This window comes from Pestalotiopsis fici, assembly GCF_000516985.1.
Source record: "Pestalotiopsis fici W106-1 unplaced genomic scaffold PFICI_Scf_2, whole genome shotgun sequence".
NCBI lineage: Eukaryota > Fungi > Ascomycota > Sordariomycetes > Amphisphaeriales > Sporocadaceae > Pestalotiopsis > Pestalotiopsis fici.
This window is the reverse complement of record NW_006917092.1, coordinates 5,487,088-5,509,487: the sequence shown is the minus strand read 5'-3', so window position 1 is coordinate 5,509,487 and position 22,400 is coordinate 5,487,088. Positions and strand designations below refer to the sequence as shown.

The 22,400-nt window shown below is 49.6% G+C and overlaps 5 protein-coding genes across 5 annotated transcripts; 3 read left to right on the top strand and 2 right to left on the bottom strand.

Moving 5' to 3' along the window:
- Nucleotides 1-667: 667 nt before the first annotated feature.
- Nucleotides 668-1,342, top strand: PFICI_03843 (uncharacterized protein; the record flags this gene model as incomplete). Its single annotated transcript, XM_007832424.1, has 1 exon — nucleotides 668-1,342. The coding sequence occupies one exon, from the start codon at nucleotides 668-670 to the stop codon at nucleotides 1,340-1,342; it is 675 nt and encodes a 224-aa protein (XP_007830615.1).
- A 390-nt stretch (nucleotides 1,343-1,732) lies between these two features.
- PFICI_03842 (uncharacterized protein) lies at nucleotides 1,733-2,110 on the top strand (the record flags this gene model as incomplete). The annotated part of the gene is made up of 2 exons (XM_007832423.1): nucleotides 1,733-1,861; nucleotides 1,916-2,110. 2 exons carry the CDS (start codon nucleotides 1,733-1,735, stop codon nucleotides 2,108-2,110), a joined length of 324 nt encoding a protein of 107 aa, XP_007830614.1.
- A 3,062-nt stretch (nucleotides 2,111-5,172) lies between these two features.
- Nucleotides 5,173-6,535, top strand: PFICI_03841 (uncharacterized protein; the record flags this gene model as incomplete). The annotated part of the gene is made up of 3 exons (XM_007832422.1): nucleotides 5,173-5,366; nucleotides 5,419-5,643; nucleotides 5,728-6,535. 3 exons carry the CDS (start codon nucleotides 5,173-5,175, stop codon nucleotides 6,533-6,535), a joined length of 1,227 nt encoding a protein of 408 aa, XP_007830613.1.
- Nucleotides 6,536-8,268: 1,733 nt separating this feature from the next.
- PFICI_03840 (uncharacterized protein) lies at nucleotides 8,269-10,352 on the bottom strand (the record flags this gene model as incomplete). Its single annotated transcript, XM_007832421.1, has 5 exons — nucleotides 8,269-9,220; nucleotides 9,301-9,384; nucleotides 9,456-9,581; nucleotides 9,660-9,784; nucleotides 9,867-10,352. The coding sequence occupies 5 exons, from the start codon at nucleotides 10,350-10,352 to the stop codon at nucleotides 8,269-8,271; spliced, it is 1,773 nt and encodes a 590-aa protein (XP_007830612.1).
- Nucleotides 10,353-15,729: 5,377 nt separating this feature from the next.
- On the bottom strand, nucleotides 15,730-19,114 carry PFICI_03839 (uncharacterized protein; the record flags this gene model as incomplete). Its single annotated transcript, XM_007832420.1, has 6 exons — nucleotides 15,730-17,886; nucleotides 17,943-18,091; nucleotides 18,146-18,339; nucleotides 18,400-18,527; nucleotides 18,583-18,708; nucleotides 18,767-19,114. The coding sequence occupies 6 exons, from the start codon at nucleotides 19,112-19,114 to the stop codon at nucleotides 15,730-15,732; spliced, it is 3,102 nt and encodes a 1,033-aa protein (XP_007830611.1).
- Between the last annotated feature and the right edge of the window lie 3,286 nt (nucleotides 19,115-22,400).

The following is a 22,400-nucleotide window of genomic DNA, read 5'->3' as shown; positions in this document are numbered from 1 at the left end:
TAATGACCGACAACCTTTCAAGTTACAGCCATCTGCATCAGCATGAGAGTTATGCTGTGCACTCGCTCACAGCATGAATGCCCATTGGATGCCTTCTGTGCACCGAAACTGATCCATTGCCTTCTTCGTCACACACAACGACCCGAGTGCTGTAGCTAACCATTCCAGCCTATTGTCTCCCATCACTTGAGGGTATACAGAAACATCAGGCTCGCATAATGTACCGGTGGCATGGTTTCACCTGCTCAGGCCTACTCCGTGGAAAACATGACCAGCAGTCAGAAATGTTCCCTCTGCAATACGGACACCTGCCTTGCCGCTGCAGATGTAACAAGATATCATGCGTCCATTTCATCATTTCCCGAAGCTAATCAAAATCTATCACGACCGGAACGAATGTATGCAACCGATCCGATACACAGCCTCTCGTGGAGCAACATTCATTTGGTCGTTCACGCGAGTCTAGCTCTGTTCTCATACCAACCATACCATGATACAAAAACCCAGCGACGTCAACGGTCTGCACTGCCTGTAGCCATGCTCGGGCACCTTTACAAGACCAATTCCCCTCATGCTACGAGTAACCCTTACTTTCGATAGTCGACCACCCGTGATCCGCGTACTTTGAGTAGAGGATACTCAACAAGTATTGGTGCTTTTCAGGGAAATGTGGCGCGGTTTCTCAAACAACGGCCCCAGATACGATCCTGATGCCTACAATGAAGCAACGTACCAACAGAGACCACCGCCTCGCTGGGGCCCCGAACCAGCAAGGTTCGACTCGACACCACGGCAGCGAGAATGGAACACCGAACGAGGAAGATGGGAAAGAGAACGCCAAGACTTTACATGGCAAACAGAAACCCTCCAGCAGATGACTGAGGCGCTAAGACAGAGCGAACGCAATGCCGAGCAAGCTCTGGAACGAGAGCGCCAAAGACACGCATTTGAATTGCAGGCTGCCGAGTGCAGTAATGAGAGATTGCGCGCACAAATGAACACGCTCCTCTCCTCCAAAGATGAGGAATGGTATCAACTACGGCAGAAGCTAGACCAGTGTCACATTGCTTATCAGCAGGAGATTGAGCAGATCAAAGCGAACCAGGAGACTATCCAAAGAGAAAACTTTGACTTGCACTACGACCTGCAGCAAATGAGTCTCCAAAGTCCGATCGAGAGTGAAGACGTGTTGGCGCCCGACACCCACTACACTGCCACTTCTGACGAGGTTTGGAGATCGCAATTCAGTCTATGTCTGCAAGGTCAATGCTGTTCCTTTGTCAGTCTAAAAAAGCATCAATGGCAGTATTGCACGAATCCCAGTAAAGATTCTTATGGCTAACAAGGTTCTACAGGCAGCATCAAATTGAGTGGAATCATACATGGATACAGTCCATAAGCATCATCAATGTTCCTGACCGGGAAAGCTTCATTGCTCACTGCCACGACGACGGGTGGTGTAAGCTGTTTTCTCTTGTACCGTAGACGATTTCTGGAGACACTGGAACTAATCCGCCCAATAGTGAAAAATAGCGGCCTCCCTAAGAACCATCCTCTTCTCACGAATGCGATCACCCAATGGGGGATAGAGAATCTAGATGTGTGTTTTCTTGGGCCTGACGGTTGCTTCTTCACTCGTTGGCAAAATGGCTGGATACTCTTGCAGGGAAGCACATCATTCAAGGACGCTGTAAGGAGATTTTCCGCTACGGTTGTGACTGTAGCATTTGGCATGAATGGCTCCTTTGTCTTTACGTATGTCACGGAAGATAATGGATTCGTCCATATATGGGATCTCAAGGGCTGCTACAAGCAACTCGAGGACTTTCTGCGGAAGAATACCGGTAAACTTGCTGTAGAGGTAAGTCATAATACTTGGGACTTAGTGTTGCATCGGGGGCTAAGCTCATCTCAGGCCATTGCACTGGATCCAACCAGTCGAACTGACTATGTCGTGGTCACAATGGTTGAGGACTGGGATGGTGTTAACACATATGATTTGAAGAGGAAAATTTCATTCCCGTCGGTGGACAAGAAGTTGTCATCGTGGTGGAAAGCATGTGCGGAGTCTGACGATACGAGCAATGTATACCTGCCAGTAACTTCCTAAACAATCTACAGTCTAGAGGAGATGGGCGCCGATGCACTGTAAGTGTAATTTACTATTTACAATACATGTTGAATTGATATACTACATGGATTATATTCTTTCAGACTTTGTGCGACATGGGAACCATGGCCACGCATGTCTATAGATAGTAGTCACTTCGGAAAGATTTTCCAAGATTTCCCACCAGATCTCGAGCTAACAATCGTAAAATCTTTGTCGGGAGTCAAGATGCTGCTCTCTGGGAATGCCCCGGGCCCTGGTCCCGGGCTGTTTACTAACTACGGGACTTGGGGAGTTGCAGATAGACGATGCACAGCAGTAGTAGACCGAAAGTTCCAAAAGCACGCTCTCAGGGTCTTGGTCGCCGGGGTGCCCCTAAATTGTTTTTATGGATATTCAAGGATCTGCTATAGAAATACCGGGATTATCAGAGGACTAAAACCCGTAGACTGTTGCGCATGATTGGGTTGGGATTGTGAAGGAGAAGGGAAAAAATTGAGAAATCCTTCGCGTCTTCCCCACGCCCCACTGTAATTTTCGTTCGTTGCGCCATTCATTAAATCCGTGATCCTCAAGTCGGTCTCAACAATTTGACTATTTACTCACCGATGATCTTCTCAATGAGGGTACTGGTGAGCAATAATGAGCACAAGGATGGACAATCGTTCGCAACGCGTCTCGTTGCCTGACGCGTCCCTTGACGAAGCTTTTTCTTTCTAGAAGATGATTTCAGCGGGTCTTGACACTGCATACTGGGACCCGATGGATATCTAGAAAACTTGACAACAAATCAGTCAGTGGCGCATGCGTTGACTTTCCCCGCGTTTCGAGGGATCGCCGTTGAAAAAAGAACCAAGACACTTTTCTTACGGCGATCCAATGATTTCGAAACAGACAGATTCCAACAATAGCTCACCTATCATTTACAAGACAAGAGACAGACCATGAGGCGATACAAAAAGTCGATGGAATAATCTAAACCAACCAAAACACATCGGAACCGAAACCACTGGTTCTTTTCCTAATGGGTTTAGCTCTCACTCCCGCCCAATGGTCCAAGTCCTAGGCTTGTCTTGCTGCTACTATATGGAGCGAATGTAAGCACTGCCCCTCTCTTAGGCCTATGTTCTTAGGCCAACTCAGCATAGACCAGCCCTAGGGGCTATTTTAAGCACAGCTCCCTTTTAGGCTGCCAAGTCTCTCTCCTCTGGTGGCCAAGTAAGTGAGTGAATGGGCGGAAAACAGACCGACTCTACATTGCACATCGGATTATCGCGTTCCGTCGTCGTCCTTCTTCCAAACAAAGCCCGCCCCTGCGGCCGCTTGTCCGCGGTGTACATTGGGCGGGTGTGTGGTTCGTTTGTTCCAAATCCCGTCACTGGAATGATGCTTTGTCATGATCAAATCAGGTCACCTACCTCCATGGATCTTGCCAGAAGAGATTCCCAACCGGCTGTCACAGCTTCCCCCCATGAACCCGAAAGAACTCAACTGATCAACTAACCAAGATCATCGTTTGGTGTTCAGCTGCTAGCTCAAACACATTCTGGTTACAGCAGATCTTGACCATCAATGGAGAGCTTCTTGAAGAAGAAGCAAGCAGCCAGCAGCTTGTCAAGCCATTTAAGCTTATTGCCTATTCCAGCTGGACGAGCTGAAGGCAAAAAGAGCCCATGCTAGCTCCTTGGCTTGTCAACAAATGCGGCCGGCGGCTCAAAGACCTACATGGCCTATCTACCAGGGAGTAAGGTCAGCACACATGGGAGAAACGGACATTATCTGAGAGCCTTCTGCCTTCTCTGCAGTGATCCCGAAATTGGTCACCGACTGGGAGGGTCTGGGCGATCCCAAAAGAAGCATCCCGGTGGATTTCCATGTTGTATTCCGTACCCTACCAACCAGCTTTCCCATCTCATCCTTCCTGTGCAGTACAGAGCCGCAAAGTTGCATCCAAAGTTATCTTCCGTGCTCAGCCTGCCTCGCCTATTTACCATGTGCATACTATCACCAAAAACAGAGAATGATATTTCCTTTTATTGGTTCACTTTCGAGTTATGCCATGAACATCTAATCAATCATATTTCCATCCTGGATTTGCCTGCATCCCTCCCAAGTCCCCAGACCCAGAGAATCGCAGTGTGCTGTCAGTCCGTGCTCCACGCCCCGTTCAGACTAACCATTCAGCTGCGCAACCGCTTCCCATACTTTTCATGGGATTTATGCCAGAAGCAGCAAAGCCCCATTGGACTTACTCAATGGACCTTGACAGCAAGCAGGGGGATAGCTTGTACAGAGCTTCTTACCCGAGTGGGTATCTATCATGGCTGATCAGTTCTGCCCCGAATAGCAGCTACCCTATCCTGTTTCTTCTGCTTGTGCTTCTTTCTTCAGTGTCAGAGAGAGAGCAAGGGACAGAAAAAGGGCTGAGCAAAAGCCAGCCTGAGCTCGGTCGCCCGACTCCGCAGGCTAAGCTACAACTACGTGCATACGTGCTCGCGCAATGGTGGAGGGTGAACAACTTATCCTTGTTTTGGGTCCCTTTTCATGGAACAAGCGGGACGCCGTGGCTGACTGAAGCTTTTTGATTTGATCCCGAATGACTTGTTAGTGGTCCACGGATCGCTGTTCACCGCCCGCTACTACTTGGTATTGGGGATCTTTTTTCCTCTTACGCGAACCCCCAGGATTGACTAAAGTGACTGACTGACTGACTGACTCTTGACGTGTCTTGTGCATGTTTATATAATGTCCTGCCGCCCTTCCTCCTGCATGTTAGCCTGCTTCCTTGTCTAGCTTGAGCCTCATATGATCAGTCGAACACATGAACCGCCCCCATAGAAGGATCAGCATATTTACTTTCCATTCCCTCGCCACCTCATGTCTCTCTTCAGTTGATCACTGTATTTGACAACTCATTTACATAAAAGGAAACAAGAGAATAGGAAACACAGCGCCTAGGTTCGAAGCTCTGAGACTTTCTCTAGTCCAGCTTTGTTTGTTGCAAAGGACATTTTGAAAAATTAAAATCACATCGGTCCTTCGGCCGACTACAACCCACGAAAATGATTGGATCGCACCGGGATCAGGCACATTTCGACCGTGCTAGGTGGCGGAAGAGGATATTGTTGCCATGCTGGATCGTCCAAGTACCGATACTATTGACCCTCGTTGGTCTCTTTTCCTACCGACTGTCCAACACGGTCCGCGAATTCAAGAATGACGAGCTAAAGGGCGATGTTCCCATGGTCGAGTTTGTGTAAGTCTTTCCATCTGGGCGATCATATGAATTCATACTAACATGACCGAAGATGGGAATGTGTGAATATTGCCTTTTCGGCCGCCTCCCTCGTCATCAACCTCGTTCAAATCGCCAAGTTTATTGCGGAAGCACTTACTCCGTTCGCCATGGTGTTTGGCAATGCTGTTAGCTTGACACTGTCGGCGGCCATCTTGGCCCTTGACATTACCGTCTACATCCAGCATGATGACCGGCATTATTCCTCTGCTGGTATTGGCTTGGACTGTGCCCTTCTGTAAGTTTCTCTTACCTAGGTCTTGACCTAAGAGGCCATGTACAAGTCAAGGTGGAAAAAATATGCTAACCGAAGGCGCTTCAGCTTCTTCACCATTGTGCCAATCATCTACGGCACCATAGTCTTCCGTCGACTCTCCAAGCTCGACGAGTACCACCTTCAGCATAATGTCAAGGCCTTTGGCTTTAGCTCAGAGTATGACACGTCGTACAATCCCAAGCGGACAAGTCTCAACGATGCCGACCCCGAGGCCCTCTACGATCCCGGGTCAACATCATCGCGCAGACAATCGTTCAGCCTCAAGAACGTGATACCCAGCAAATCAACGACCGTCGAGCCCGCCAAGACGAGTCCCAAGCCCGCCATGGAGCGCAGGGAGAGCTATAACCACGAGCGCGACACCAAGTTTGACGAGTACATTGCCCGACGTGCCAGCATCAGCTCGGCCCAGGAGGGAGGCATCGACTTGGGTCTGGGATCCGAGTTTGGCGGTGCCAGCGGAACACGGTCCCGAGGCAACTCGCTCACGCGCACGAGCTGGGATCCGAACACGGCCTTGAGCATGATGGACGCCGCGACACAACAAATCCCCGCGCGAGGCCATGCCCTCAATGCCGTGCCCGAGTCGCTCGAGGAGGAAGACATTGCCGGTAGTACCAAGTCCACGACCACGACCACGACATCGCCCCCGCGCAGTCGGCCCGTCAGCGAAACCATTACGGGCGCGGGCACCGTCGACCGCCACGCGTCCGTCAATAGCGGCGTCAGCTCCGTGACGGACGTGACGGCGGTGACGGGAGTCAGTGCCATGAGCTCGCACCACAATTATGTGTCTCAGGCGCGAGACCCGCGTGGTGGTCAGGAGATGGAGGAGATTGAGTTGAGGAATTAGAAAAAGGAAGGAAACCATATTGATACCCACCCAACCAACAAAAATAAAGAAAAAAGAACGACTATGAAGAGCAGAGACAAAAAGAAATGGAGAGAACCAGACAGGAATGGGACATGTACTTATTCGGGGTCTTTTGAATTAGCGTATGGTGTTGAAGCTTTTTTGCATTTAGCATGAGCAATGATATTACTGCATGAGTACCAGCAAGCATTGAAACATGAAGATTGTGTCATTGCCCACCGTATGTATTTCAAACAGCAGTGTGTGGTGATCGACGAGTCTGCGTCTCGTTCGACCAACTATGCAAAACGAAGAGAAGGAAGGAAAAAAAGCTTTGTTATTGGAATATAGATGAAGTAGACTCGGCACCAGGTGTATTGAGAGTCAGATGTTAGTCTCCACCAACCTTGCAGAAGTCGATTTGGCCAGCCCCCCCCCCCCCCCCCCCCCCCCCCTCCTTCGGAGAGATGACTTTGTTCGAGCGAAATGATATTTATAACTTGTACACAACACACTGTATACAAAAGCTACCACAAACAAAACCCGACCACCCTTCTCCGGTCGTCGAGCACGAATTTAGTCAAACGCTAAATATTCTTTTTTCTTGTATCCGACACGACTGTTTCGCCCCAGATCTGATTCCAGCGAGGGGTGTTTTGCCTCCAGCAACTTTGTTGAGAGGCAAAAGGGCTCTTACACACGCCAATGATGAGCTCGCAAAACCCAGTATCAGGGAAGTGAGATGCCCAACCGCACATATTGGTGGCTATAAGCAAACCTTGTCCAGGACCTGTTCCCCAAGATCTTCTTTCCCGGATAACCCGGTTTGCTTATATTTCCACTTTTTCCTTCCGTGACTATTTTTCCAAAGTTTGTCTACTTTGGTTCGGTAATGATTGAGAAATTTTGGGCAAGAGAGATGGCTGTAAACTTTCTACGCTGTTCCAAAGAGCAGGCAGGTTTTTGTCCCAAGGTATTTTGGGTTTTGGGCCAAGTGCTGACCACCAAGTGATCTGGATCTCCCTCTCTCTCTTTCGTCCACCTATCTAGGTCTTATTTTTAGCAAAGAAAGAGCCAAGGAAAACAAGGTGTTTTATTCACGGCTAGGTATAATCATTGGCGTCAGACGGTAGATTATATGAGGGTGTAGTGGTTGGTGGTGGTGTGCGGTGAGTTATACTAGATTCGCCTTGGTATCCGGCTAGGTTCTTGCGAGGACGAGGCCTTTCTTTGCGCTGCTAAGATCAGGATGGTCGAGAGGCCTTCACAGTCACCAAGTGGATCAAAAGTCTTTGTCGACCATAGAATTCATAACTACAGCTATAGAGATACCAGAGAACAGTAGTAATCGTCATGAAGATGTGGATGGATCCAATGATCCGTGATCGGTATTTTTTTTGGAAGGAAGAACCAGAAAAGAAAATTTTATTTCCGTTGGGGGTATCCGGGAAGGGGGTATCTCTACATAAAAGGTTTGTCCATTTTAACTCAGACATTACTACTAGTAACACATCTTCCTTCCTTCCAAAGAAAAAATAAATAAATAACCATGAAATGGTTATTATGTTTCGAAAACCCAACCCAGACAATTATTCGTAGGAAAGGTCATTCCACCAGGAGAGAGAGAGAGAGAGAGAATGTGTGTGAGAGAGTGAGAGTGAGAGTGAGTGAGAGATAAAATGGCAAGGGATAGGGGAAAAAGGTAAGAAATAGAGAGCAGTCATGGTTGTGATTTACACGATTCTCTCGATACCACAAAAGTACTTTCTCGCACCGTCAAACATGTGCTTCTCATCGGCACGGTCGCCCGTCCGCGACTGGACCGAGGAGCGGCCGTCGTGCGAGTGCACAAACTTGGGCCACGTGTTGGTCAGCACCAGGTACTTGATCTCCTTCTCGGCGTCGTTGAACACGTCCGTGTTGAAGGCGGGCGGGATGGACAGGTCGAGCATGCCGTCGGGAGTCAGGTCCGTCATTTGGGATACCGCCTGGAGGTTGGCCTTGCCGAGCGTCTCTTGCAGGTCGCTGCCGCCCATGCCATTGTTGCCCGCGTTCAGGTCGGCCGTCGAGCAGTCCGAGGGCGAGTCGCCAAAGGGCGTCGCCGAGCTCTGCGAGTGTCGCCGGCTGTTGAGTTGCTGTGCCGCCTTGGCAAACATCTGGTGCAGCTCCTTGCCGTTGCGCGACGAGATGTTGACGGGGAACTGGGAGTACTCGAGACTGATAAAGTGAGAGTAGATGCGGACGGCGCGGATAAAGGTGTCGTAGCGCTCGGTTGGGCCGACCTTGAGCAGGCCGCTGGAACGCTTCCAGTCGGCAACGTGGGACAGGAAACTGACGTTCTCACCCGAGAAATCCTTGAGGGCAGCAAACTCGAGGAGCGGCTGGGGGTTGTTCTTGAGAACGTTCTCCAGGGCGGCCATGGTCAGGGTCGAGTCGCGCGAGTCGGTGCTGGACGCCTTGGACCGGGCACTCTTGCCGGCAATGGACGAGGCGGCTAGGGTCGAGCTGGCCAGGCCAGAGCTCTTTTGCGAAATGGCGTCGGGGTTGGTGGCGGTGCCTTGGTTGCGGCGTTCCCAAGCGGCGATGGCATCGATGGTCTCTTGCTGGAGGTTGTGCGTCTTGATGACTTGCAGGCAGGGAATACCAATGGTGAAGACTTCAATGAAGAAGATGGAAAGAGAGTACCTAGAAGCGAGGTTAGCAAGATATCATCACTGACTGTCAATTCACTGGAATCAACCAATTTCTTTCTTTCTGAGACATACCATTGAGGCGGAGCCCACACAGCATTGAGCGGCGCCATGCCGGGAGCATAAAGCCCAGCCAGCCACAACGGCGTGGCAGGAAGTCTATAGTGTTTGGCCATGTTAGAGTCGAGTGCTTGTTTAAATCTTGCCGCATCTCATCCATGAATACATACCCAGCAATGCAGCAGCAAATGGTAGTGATGCGCCACCCGTGCGTGTCCTCAACGTTGCGTGTCTTGTAAAGCATGTATGGGGCGTAGAACCATGCCCAAAAGAATTGCCAAGCAATGGACAACCACCTATTAAGGAAGAAAAAGTTAATATTCAACGTTTTGCGTTTATACCAGGGTCCAAAGGAAGGGGAAGTCCGGACATACCACTCCCATCCCTCAAAGCACTGTGCTTCACGCAGCTGCTCCGTTCCAGGGACCTTGACGTTGAACAGACCGTAGCCGGGGTGGAAGATTTCGCTACCAAAGTAGACCAAGAATGTAAGAAGAAGCTAGACAGCAAGTTTCATGTCAGTTTACCTTGTGTGCACATCCTCGAGTATGTATGAAAGTCATGATTCTTTTTTTACTCACCTCAACCACCATGCCGATACCAATGTAGAACAGAATCTGTGTCACCTTGTCCATCCTCTTGACCTGCTCATAATTCCGCTTCCACCAGCTCCACGACGGGTCAATCGGCCTGCTCTTCTCGGAGAGATCGTGGTCCTCGAGGTCGCTGAACTGGGCAAACCTCTTTTGCTGGCTGGCGACGTGGAGGAACTGACTGTTGGCGGCCTGGAGCAGGGCCATGCCAAAGGGCAGGTAGATGCTCATGATCCAGAACTGGGCATCACAGGGAACCAGCTGCCCGACCGTGAGGCACAGCATGCAGACGGCTCCATAGCAGTGCAGAATGAGGACCGCCGTAAATACCAGGGGAAGTTTTCGAATCTGGAGAAAAGGCAGGCGTCTGTGACGGTACAAGAACGCCAGGCCGGCGGCCAGGAGCAAGGCCCATGCTATGTCGAGGATAATGTAAACCCATCCCAGGGTTGTAAAGACAATGGCCTTCGCCATGGTTTAGAAAATAAAAATAAAAAAGTTTGAGTCGAGTTATTGAAAAGTAAAGTAGGTAAGCGAGCGTGGGTTGTTGTGGAGGCAGTGGTCAGGGTGAAGGAAAGGATACTACAGAGTACTCTCTTCACAAAGCACCACGGCAGCAGAACAGCAACGGCGGAATAAAGTTATCCTTTTCACACGTGGAGGTCGAGTCGTCTTTATGATGTTTGACCCATGTGCTTGGGACGCATAGGCGAGCACTTGGACCTCTCTCTCCCGGTAGTCGGTTGATGAACACCGTGTGTCAAGGACCCAAGGGCAGGGAAGAAGAACGACACCCTCGTCAGACTAGTGAAAGTCTATTGGATCAGATTTGCAGGCGATCCAGGAAGAAAGAGTCCACCGTGGGGAGGAAAGGAAAGTAAGAAGGGGAAAAGCCAGTTGCAAAGCAAAAAGCGAGTGTATCACCTGGGCCCTTTTGAGATGGTTGGCCTATAGCAAGTGCGTGGATGGTGAGGTGACTGAAGGTTAGAGAAAAGAAAGAAGACCTTGTAGCATGAGCATCTATATGTTTTGCTTATTCCGCTTTAAAAAAAACCCCAGTTGAAGATCGATCCACCACATGAGAAATGGCAAACATTGTAGTGTACGTAGTGCAGCGTAGCGCTTTTCGTGTCAAGAGACGGACGGGTAGAATCTAGACAGACTAATGTGAGAGGCAGGGTACGCTTTGTTGCTCCATCAGAGTATACCCGAGATGCATCCATTCATACGTCGTAAGTACGTACAGATTACAGCACAGCAAAGCACGATCGATAGTAGTGGTACTGTACGTAGCAGCCAGGCAGCATAACCCGACCCAAGAAGAGAAAAGACCCATACGTACCGCACCCAAGAGCCACGCTGTTGGTGTATGGTATGTGTGTCTCTCGAAAAGCTAAATCTCCGCCTTTTCTCGCTGGTCTTAACCTTTGGGTCTAATTTCCCGTCAAACAACGCCAGCCCCTCATTCCCGCAGTCGTGGTGCCCTCGCATGGGACCATACACAGGTGGAAGAAGCACCCCAAGGAGGGCAGGTAGATGAAGCTAGCCGCAAAGCTAGATCGCAGAAGGGCATGATTTCGTGATGCTAAGCTCGTGCGTGCTGCTGAGAACATGCGAGATGCACCACCCACTAACCACTAGCTCAAGGTACGCGCCTTTCAATACCCATGCCAAGATGTGTGCCAAAATCCACCAGTACCCATGTACCGTGGCCGTCGATACTAACTGTGTAGATGTTAGTATATCGTGATGGGTAGTCAGAGTTCCCACTATGCGGTGGAGCTTCTATCAAGATCGAGGATCGCTCCATAACCTAGCAACGGAGCCGATACCCAGCATTCGGGTACTGTAGATCGCAATCCCAGCACAAACCAGGCCTGTCAGGTACGCAATGGGACGACGCTTTGGGTGCTTTTGGCTGACCTATGGCTGGCTGGCTGTGTTTGGGGCACTCATAGACACTGGGGTCACTGTCAGCCGAAGCAGCCAGGGATGTCCCTTAAGCGGTCCCTGTGCGTCCCGATCGGCCAGCCCTTGCCCCTGTTGCGCATCAGATTTCCCATCCCATCCATATCAGCCATTCCCACCTTGCGGCTGAAGGGGATTGGGAGGGGGGGAAATGCTAATAAGTGAGCAGATACGGTAGTTGTATCAGGTAGAATCGAACGAGGGGTTTTGGGGTGGTTGGAAACGGCGGCATCAGAGACAAGCGATACCGGGTAACAGAGACACAGACAGAGCGGGGAGAGGAGAGGAGGCGAGAAAGAAAGAGAAAAACGTGTGCCCAGCATTTCAATTCCCTTTCTTTCCCGCTCCCAGCCTGTCCTTGTGCACACAGTAAATGTCTTAGACAGTCAGTTGGCCTCCTCCGCAACTCTGTTAGGCATTTGATGAGCTGGCATGGCTGGCATATCCCTGGGATGAGTCAGTATAGTTCATGTATATAGTATCGCGTCACTTACACCACATACTGCTTTGCTTTACTTTGCCTGCTTGCTGCAACTAATAACATGGACATTACGCATGTACCTGCCTGCCTGCCTGCCACTACGCACTACACCACACACTTTTTTTTGGTACTATGTATGGACCGACCCAGTCCAGTCCTGTTGGAGAAAAAAAAGAGACGATATGCAGGTTGAAATTGGTACTCCAGAATGGAAAAAGGAACAGTACTTTAGTGATCAACTGTGCAACTGCCGCTTCAGAGTGGCACCGGCGTCGGCCCAAATCGAGACCGTGGCAGTTCTAGTGCTATAGTCTCAGTAACCGCAGTGGCCCCAGTGCCCACTAAGCACGGGATCCTTTTTTTTTTCTCTTTCGTCCTTCTTTCTTCCTTTCACAATCGACTCTAAACTAGAATTAAAAAAAAAAAAGGACCTGATCTAATTACGTCGGCAATCGGCCTGCCGTTGCAAAAAGACGACACTCTTTTGAATCAAGCACATGTCCTGACTCAGCATTTCCTGACTTGTTTACACTTGTACCCAAAGATGATGCTAAGACCAGAAATGTTCGGGGGTGGACTGGGAATAACAAGAGCAAAAAGAAGCAAAAAAAGGGGGCCTTTCTTTTTTTTCATTTGGCGTCTCGACGATCCCAGAGTCGGCGTATGCGGGAGCCCGGAAAGACGTTTTCGGCGCGCATAAGGTAAAATGCCAGACGCTTCACTATTGTCAAACGGTCGCCAACTGGTTGGTCATGTCACCACCTTTTTTGTTCGCGCTCCCGACATGTCAATAGTAGGTTTGTGGTAGTCTCGTGCAAAGGACCATCAATCTTGGAGTGGCGATAGTACGTAAGATCCGCGCATAACTTTCAGTTGGAACAATTTACGATAATTAAGACTTGCACCAAAAAGTTTTATGCCCACCAGGTCAACAGGTCAAGAGGACAATTCCCTTTTGTCCCAAGCCAATTGAAAGTCCATCCCGAGATTCCATCTTCTCCATTCCCATTCCCATTGATTACGTCTTCTCCGCAAATGTGCACGCACAGGTGGGTAGGTAGTGCGGGCCCCTCCCTTCTGTAGCTTAGATCCATTGGGCCCTGCATCTATTGACTTTGTGGGAGATTGCTTTTTCTTTTTTTGATCTCTGTCTCGCAGATTTTCATGGACGTACGTACTTTGACTGATGCGGATATTGATGCCCTGTTGTTGCTCATTGCTTGGCCAATTGGCACATGCTATTCCGTACATGCTGCTTGGCTGCTTGGCTGCTGCTGCTTCTTCTTCTTCATCTGTCCTTTCTCGATCTGTCAAAGTCATCCATCATCCATTTCGGCATCCCCATTTATTCCGTTCGGAGCTTTCTTCCGATCTCGATTGGCGGCCCTTGACCATCTCTCGTACCCATGTTTTGGCAGTCCGCCACCAGAGCAGCAAAAGTGTCAAGTTTTGGCGTTCAAGACCTCTCATTCGCCTTCATGATTCGCTTTTTTGGGAGGGATACAGTAGCTTCTGCCCGAAAGAAGCAATGATCCGAACAAGCCGTCAAAACGCACTGCCGAGCGCGCCCCTGACTACTGTACTCCCCGACTTACCTGACTCTTGTTGACATCTGATCATCCATACGTATGTGTGTGTCTAGTGGTGAGTGTTGTTTGTATGTGTGCGTGCCCGTTGGAAAATCCCATGACACTAGCCCCAAGTTCCAACTGTCAATGGTGCGAGCTTGGTCCTCTTCATTCGCTTTGTAACCCTTTGAACCCGTACGTGCCCTCGTGTGTCGTCGTTCCGACTTGATGAGCAAAAAAAGCAATGCTTCCCTTTCCCTTGCGAAAGAGACGGGAGGTGCCGAGTCAACCGACATCATCTCTCTTCTGCCCTGAATCACGCAGAGAGAGAGATGATCAAACTTCCATCTCTCCCCACGTGTGCCTTCTTCAAAAACCTGCTGCTCGCCTTGATCTGTACGAAATTTCGTGCCGCTGTGCATTATAAACTTTTTTTCCCTCCCCGTCGCTCTGCCGTTGCATGTGCACTTGAGCGTTTCGTTGGTCAACGTTGGCGCCATCGTTCAATTTTGAGCGTTTTCAGTCGAGACCGCACGGCTCAACTCGCTGGCCCAGGGAAAAAGTAAAAGCTTAAACACGAACAGAAAAAGAAATTGCTTCTTGCCCCCCAGTCTCGCGGCACCGTCGTATGCTTGGTAGGTATGGAGTAGAGTAAAGTCGGGTCAAGTAAACATCTTGACAAGCCAAAAACCCACCTGCTGCTTATCAAATTGAATCTCCAAGGCCGTCACGAGGGGGTGGCTCTCTTGCTTGGAGATTGATGGGCCGCAACCTTCAGGTATCCGTGACCGTTGATCATCATGGTATTTGGGTATGTTCAATCGTCAAGATGAGTTACGCATGTGCAACCCAAGCACAGACTCGTGCACCCACTGACATCGTGTTGGTGCTTGGATGCATAGGCAGCTCGTGACATGTCCCATCACCTCCCAAAATCCACAGACTGCTTTTTTCTTCTCCCATACCACGATTCCCATCAGGCGCGAGGAGATCTTTGTTGCGCTACTTTCATGCTCATCAATGCACATCCACTACCTGCCCCTTAGGGTACAGGAGCAAAGGCCAACCCGAGTGACAGCACCGTGCCATACTATCGATTTGATCCACATCTGGTAATCAATCTTGCTTGCTGTCAGTCAGTCAATCCATCAAATGCCGAACTGGCAAGTCTTCAATCCATTGTTGCTTGGTGAGATTGCGCTGTCGTCATGACTTTGGGTTCGCAATTCTGCTGGCTCAAATGTGGTTCAAAAAAAGCACATGTCGGTCCAGGCAGTCACTATCGTAGTAGAGACTCCCAAACAGATAAACACAAAACATCACTCCATCACATTGATCATCGTGTCATTCACTTTGCAACAATTACAGCTCGCAAGACATGGCAATGGTGTAAAGGGTATTAGATTGGACTATCTGCTCTATACTTATTCTCTACAGGCTCTCACCCTGCACGAGACCGTCTTAGCTTAGTAGATGCCAGCTCTCCCCTAAAATCCATCGCAACAAACATGAGGCATAAAGCCGAGACGATTTACCCACTGAAAGGAACGTCAAAGTAACAACTGAGAGCCGAACTCACGTAATGGGCCTGTAGCCGAGACGAATTACCCATAGTAAGGAACGTCGAAATGACAAATCGAGAGCTGAGCTCAAACAATGTGAAAGACAATGCTGTAAGTGATCATAACGATTCTTCAGCAGTCGGAGGGGTGGGGAAACCAAGTATCCGCCAACGAGGGCGACATACAACCGTGAACCGTTTAGCTAGAACCGGAAAGAGGGACGATGGTGAGAGAGGTTGGAGAGACTTTGGTTTGTCATCAAGGGCAATTGCCTAGATGAACCACATGGTAGTGTTGATCGCCTTGATCATTTCGAGGTTTCCGCCCGGCAATCCCATGGGAGTAAGTCGAGGAGCCTCTGTAGGAGGTTTGCCGCCAGAATAGGCTGACTCAGGCCTACGGAGAGGGAATCCAGCCTTGCCAGTCGGCACCTCTTTGAGCTCGGCGGCGATATCTTCGTGTGCCTGAGCACGAAGAGAAGCCAGGTGAGAGTAGTACACGGCCGGGTGTAGAGAGACTGGGGTCGTAGACCGAATGTATTGGTAGCATTGATGATATATCATTTGCTGCAGCTTGTCGACTGGGATGTTGGCCTCGTCAAGAATGACACTGTAGTGCACAGGTCGGGCGGTGCCCTGAATGGCGACGTGGGAGGAGAGATAGAAGTCAAAATGGAAGGGATGAGTGGCATCCCTCTCAACCAGTGTGCCAGGCAGTGGGTTGTCATTCCTGTCGCCAGCACTCTGGTCACCGGGCTTGGGAAAGAAGCGGATGTGATGACGCTTTGTTGCAACAATTACTGTGAAGCGAGGAACCTCAAACTTGGCCTCTCGGAACATGCGCTTCAGCTCATTGATCTCGATGTCAATGACATGGTTGAATTGTCCTTCAGCAACACCGTCGCGGAAGTAGTAGACATGCTGGGGAGAGCATCCAATCTTGGCCTTCCAGTGATTCATCATTCTTGAGAACAGGAAGTGCATAGTTTGAGGTTGAACAACCTCGACACGGTAGCCATTCGTCTGAACAGTGGAGCAGTACTTCGTGGCAGTCTTATCAATCGACATGGTCATTGCAGCCTTAGAAGGCATGTTGGAACCTGGTGAAGCGTGCGATACGTCCATGCCCAGGATCATGGTTGGTGCGGCAAAGAATGAAAAGCCGGCCTTTGCGCCAGCGGGCACAGATTGGCAGGTTGCACCACCTAACTTTGCGTTGACCTTCATGGCGACATTGCTGCAATACTGTGCATTGTTCTTGCGAACATGGTCAGCCAGCAAGACCTGACTGACAAGAGTGACGCGGCAATCCATGTTCTTCTTCAGGCGTTCGTATACGAGCGAGTTGCGAGTGCTCACAACGAAGAAGAGAATCTGGGGCTGAGCCTTGGCGTTCATGCCTGTCTCTCTGAAGCCTCGGTCGCACATCTCATTGTACGGTACGTTGTAAGGGTACACCTGGACATATGGGTCCTTCTGGATCCTGCCACCATGGCCCTTGTAGATTCGCACAAAGGTCTGTGCGAATGCCTTCAGTGCATCCTTCTCGACAGCGTGTCCGTCATTCATACCGCAACCAATGAAGCCCCAGGAGACCAGGGGAGTTGGATTTGGCTCAATGAACTTCTTTCCACGCAAATCCCAGCGGCCACTGACCTTGGGGTCAATCTTGACTCCGCCACCGAAAAGAACATCGGGGTTTTGGATGAGACGGGCCTTCGAAATGACCATGGACTTCTGGACCCTGACACCGTACTCGCGGAAGTAAGGGTCCTTGTCCCACTGAAGATGCTCAACGCCATTCATTATGTCATCTCTGCGAGACTTGGGCCGGCTGACGGCGATCTTGATCATCTGGGCTGTCTGATCTGGATCGAGCTTGTATGCGTAGCGCTGGAAAGGCACCAGCTTGCACACCTCCATTGGGAAAATTCCGTTGCGGCTGGTCTCGACCATGGGAAGATCAGGATAGCCGAGGCGTCCATACTTGTTCAACCAATGATCATAGATGCTGATAGGCTTCTCCTCTTTGCCAGTCTTCTTGTCCTTCTTGACGAAGGTGACTGCAAAAGAGTCTGCGCCATTCTTTCCATACTTCTCATCAAAGATGATGCGAGCGACCTTGTAGACGCGGGGGTTGTGCTCCTTGCCAACGTGAGTTACGTGGAATGACAAGCGGAGGAGACGGCGGAGTTTCTTGAAGTCGTCTGACTGAATGAAGCGTGTGTTGCCAAGTTTGTCTTGGACCTTCTTCGGGCGAAGCAGGTCGGCTAGCTTGCCCATGGGCATTGTAGAATCGAGGCGGCGAGTAGCCGGAGGCGCGCAAACATACTGGGCTAGCTTGGCAAAAGTCTGACCACCCAGCCAGAAGGCCGTATTGGCAACGTCGACATTCAGGCTCAAGCCAACCGAGGGGCTTCCGAGCTCAGACTAAAGCACATGGTCAGCGATATCGGAAGCAGTGTCAACGTAATGGGGATACTCACTTGGCCAAGTCTGAAGGCCGAGTAGGTTCCCTTGCGGACGACAATCATGTCGTCCAGGCGAAATTCCTGTCCATCACGAGGATAAAAATTTCTCTTGATGAGTTCCATGCGCTCACTCGGCCATTGACGCATGACATGGTCCAGAAAGTCTATTGCCAAAAGTCAGTATACCTCACCAAAGCTTGGAATGTGAGATGACGAACTCATGCACTCAAGAACATGCGTGTCCCACTGAGCCTTCTGCTGAAGGTATGCAGTGAGCATCTGCATGCGAATAGTCGTTGTGGCCTTGATCTGGAAATAGTAGACAGTATTGTTGCCACCGGGAGGCTTGCCGGCCTCCTTGTCCAGATCTACAGTGATGCGGTGCTCGCCGCGAGAGAGGGTCTTTGTGCTCCTGTGTACATGTTTAGTGACCCATGACACTTTTTCTCTCTCGAATAGTCAGATCACTTACCAGGCCAGCTTGTGACCATCGTAGAGCCACTTGCTGCCAGTGCTCTTGACCCATTGCTGAACAGCCTGAGAGTTCCAGACCTTCTTCACCAAGGCCTTGCTGTCCTTGGGATTGGGGCTGACAACGACCTGTATAGACAGTGAGCAAGATACCACTGCTTAGGCATATCATTGGGCAACTTACATCGTACTGGTAGATGTCTCCAGCGGGAAGGTTGGTAACAGAAAAGAGATTGAGCTGGACCGAGATAGGCTTGGAACTGGTGTTGAAAGCCGGTCGCTTGACGAAGGGGTGGGCAACGGTGGAAGACTAGGTGTGATGTTAGAATATAAAGGCAAATGCATACATCTGGGCTTTGGACACTCACCGAGAAAGCCTCAGCAGGCAAGTCAACGCGCTTTCCAATGAGCTCAGTGTCGCTCATCTGCACGCGAGAGGATCTGGGATCGTTGGGATCGAATGCAGGGTCGACTCCAGAGCCTTTGTGAAAAGGTCCAGGGCCTGCATCCGAAGTAGAGGCACTACCAGCTCGGGAGCGAGCAGGACTAGTAGGGGCACTACCGCGCTGAGAACCGCCAGCCTGGGCACCAGAGACACTACCCTGGGAAGAGCCAGGTCCGCGCTGGCGATCGGAAGCACCGTCCAAGTCCATGCTGGCGACACGTCCGACAGCAGGACGGCGCGGAGCTGAACCCTGCTGGCCGGATGAAGCCATTGTGGTTGTTTGTCTGCCAAGTAGTTTGTGTCAGTCACTATGTTGATGTAGGTGGTGAAAAAGATATTTGGCAGCGCCAACACCTTGAATTCTTGGAATCGAAGTGATGAGGGTGATGTCGTGCTACTGATCCAAGGATGATACCAGAATGGAAAGGCTCTTGCTTCCAGTGCAGAATTTTGTGATTGGGAAGGTATGCAGGAAAAATTTGAAAGATGGAGAAAGAAGAAAACAATGTGTCTCAAGGCGCTGGTTTGAATGTGGCTTGGAGCCAACTAGATGGGAGATTGTGTGGGATGAATTGTAAAACTTACCAGCTGTGGGAATTGACAATCAAGGCTGAAGGGTCTCTTGGATGCTGCTGGTCAGAGGTAAAGTTAGTAACTGTGGGATATCGAGTCTCGGGGCAAGCACTCCTGTCTGCTTGTGCAGATGTTGAAAGAAGGTGTGGATGTGAAGGTGAGAAATTGGGCATTCAATGGGATGATGCGTCAAACCAGGGCAGCTTGCGATGGTAGATGGGGTAGATGATGAATTTGATTTGATTGAGTGTAGACAGAGATAGAGGGTAAACGAATCAACCCAAATTAGAGACTGAGCTCATGATCTGGTCTGATTTGCGTGGAAGGGCAAGAGCAGCGGCTCTTCAGGGTCTACTCACAGGTAACGTGTATCGAGTAGGGGCAATGGGGTTGCTGGAAAAACAAAGGTGGTGATGACCTCTGAAGAACAAGTCAATGCCCGAGACGAGTGTTGATTGAAAGAAGAGTTGCTGAAGAAGAAGTGATGGGAAGCTGGGAGAAGAGTGATGCCGGGATGGCTGTAACGAGAGATTGGTGTTGAAAGGAGGAAGTGTGAAGAGTGTGGGAAGTGTGAAAGTGGGAAAAAGAAAGTTGGGCTGGGAAGTGGTTGAAGTTGAGAAGGTGATTTCCAGCGCAGTTGACTGGAACTGTGGTTTTGACTTACTGGATTGTGATTGTTGTTGGAAGGAACAATTCGAGATGCAAGTACGAAACTGCGGGATTGTTTAGTTGAAGATGTTGAGTTGGAAAACAAATTGGACAAAGTGGGCAGGAGGGTTGGGGTGTTTGAAGTTGGATGCTCCTGTGCAGTTTCCAAGTTAGTGAGTGATGGTCCAGGCAAAAGTGGTGAAAGACTTGGGAAATTGATGAAATGCTATTTCGTCTTTCCTGCAAGGCAAGAATATGACTCTGGGAAAGAAGTAAAAGGTTTGTTGTAGGTAGACAGGTTGTGGTTGTGCTGCCTTGAAATGATGTTGATGTCAAGAAGGGAAGGAAACGGTTCACGTCTCTGGGCCAGCGCAAAGATCTCGTGCAGATGGGGGAAATCACTTGGTACTTGCCGTCAAGAGGTAGGAATGTTGTGCAATTGGGAATCGGCGAAGTTTGGTCAAGAGGAAACAGCGCCGACCTTGAGTAATGAAGATGATGGGGATATGAAGGGGCAGATGTTGGATGATAGAGGATGTGGCCTTGACCTTGGGACAAGTTGAAGTTATGTGGTGTGTTTCTAGAGTGAGAAGTGATTTTGCGAGGGAAAGTGTTTGGAGTTGGTGTAGAATGTTTCAAGTTTGCTGCAAACAGGATGGGAGAAGGACTTCAAGGGCTGAAACACAGAGAGAGATAAAATGGAAATACGTACCTATGCTATGTCAATACCTCGCGGCTGATGGATGCAGCCAGATGGGCACTGAGGTTGTTGGGGTTGGATGATCTTGGCTTTGTGTGAAGGGGGGAGATTGAGATGGCAGCAAGGGTTTATTGGAATAGGAACCGTTGATGGGGAAGAGTGGCTTGAACAGAGCTCTTTTGTCAAACTGGACGTACCTATTGGGGAGAGCTGATTAGTTTCTTGGGTGTTTTGGTTGATGGGTGATGGGTAGGAAGGTAGAAGAAGTCGAGAAACTACATTAAATGAGGGTGCTGTTGTTCTGCTTTGGATTAGGAGAAAGAGAATTGATTGCCTGAATGGCAGGTGCGTTGTTTCAAGTTGGCCAGGCTTCAGATGGGCGGCAAGAACCAGAATCTATCTTCTGACAGATCTCACTTGGCTAATGCTGATCTGTAACTTGGTGATACTTGAATACAGGAAAAGTGGAAGGTATTGGGGAGAGCTGGTAGCTTTTATGCTATGGGAAGATGGCTTGGAGTCATCAATTGAACTCTGGGAGTGTAGGTGCTTGTCCAAATCGATGCGCTCCAGAGTGACCAAGTGAAGCTCAGCTTACCTTTGCGATGAGATGCGTCAAAAGCGTTGTTGGTTTGTGGTGTTTGGAACTGGGACTGGGTTTGTTTTGAGGTTGGAAGGGGAGAGAGATCACCAAGGCAAACAGTTTGATGGATGTAGAGATTTTGATTTCTGAAAATGATAGCTTACCTTGCAGTGAAATGTATTGGATCTCGCTGGTTGGAGGTGTGGACTGGTGCCTATAAATCTGGAATTGGGTGCTGCTTGTTTGGTTGAAAGAAGACTCCAGCCTGGATGTGGGCAAGAAGGTGGATTCTTGGATCTCTTTGAACTAGGAAGCGCTGGCACTAGTCAGATTTCTCATTAATTGATGCAATGATGCATGCACGGCGGCATCTCAGTCTATATGTACTCACCCCTTCGTTTGCAGCTGGGACAGGCGGACCAGTAAGAAGTGATACGGGCTTTTTCTTTCTTTCCGTTGTTCTTGTCTATCAGAGACGCCGAATGGAAAAGGACTTCATCAACTAAACTAGCCGAAAGACAAACTAAGCAGCACCAGACCTTTGGGGTTTATTTACGCAACCTCAGTCGTTGCTATACTACTTTTGATAACCATTACTTAACCTTGTTAACAAACCACACCTGGCTGGTGACTAAATATAACAATGTATCCAGTCAACAGCGCTGCTGATCACTATATTGACAGCAAGACGGTGAATGCAATACTCAGACTTATCCGTGAGTGCCAACAGGATGATTCAAAGTGTCATTATAATGTCAGCTTTGTCACCTAGTGTTTGCAATCAGGAAAACTACTTGTCTTAAGCAACCAATCAGTTTTGCGCAATCATGCAGTGGGGTTTCATTATAGGGACGAGATCGACATGAAGCATATTTTCCCCACCGAAAATTGGCAAGTCCTTCGAGATGTGGTATCGAAGCGAAACTCACAAACGAGACAAGATTTATATCTTGCCACTATCATACCAAAACTCAGACCACTTGTTCGCTCTACATGGACCTCTACCATGATGTACTTCAGTCGAATTACCAAACCCAACAGTTTCTTGAGCTC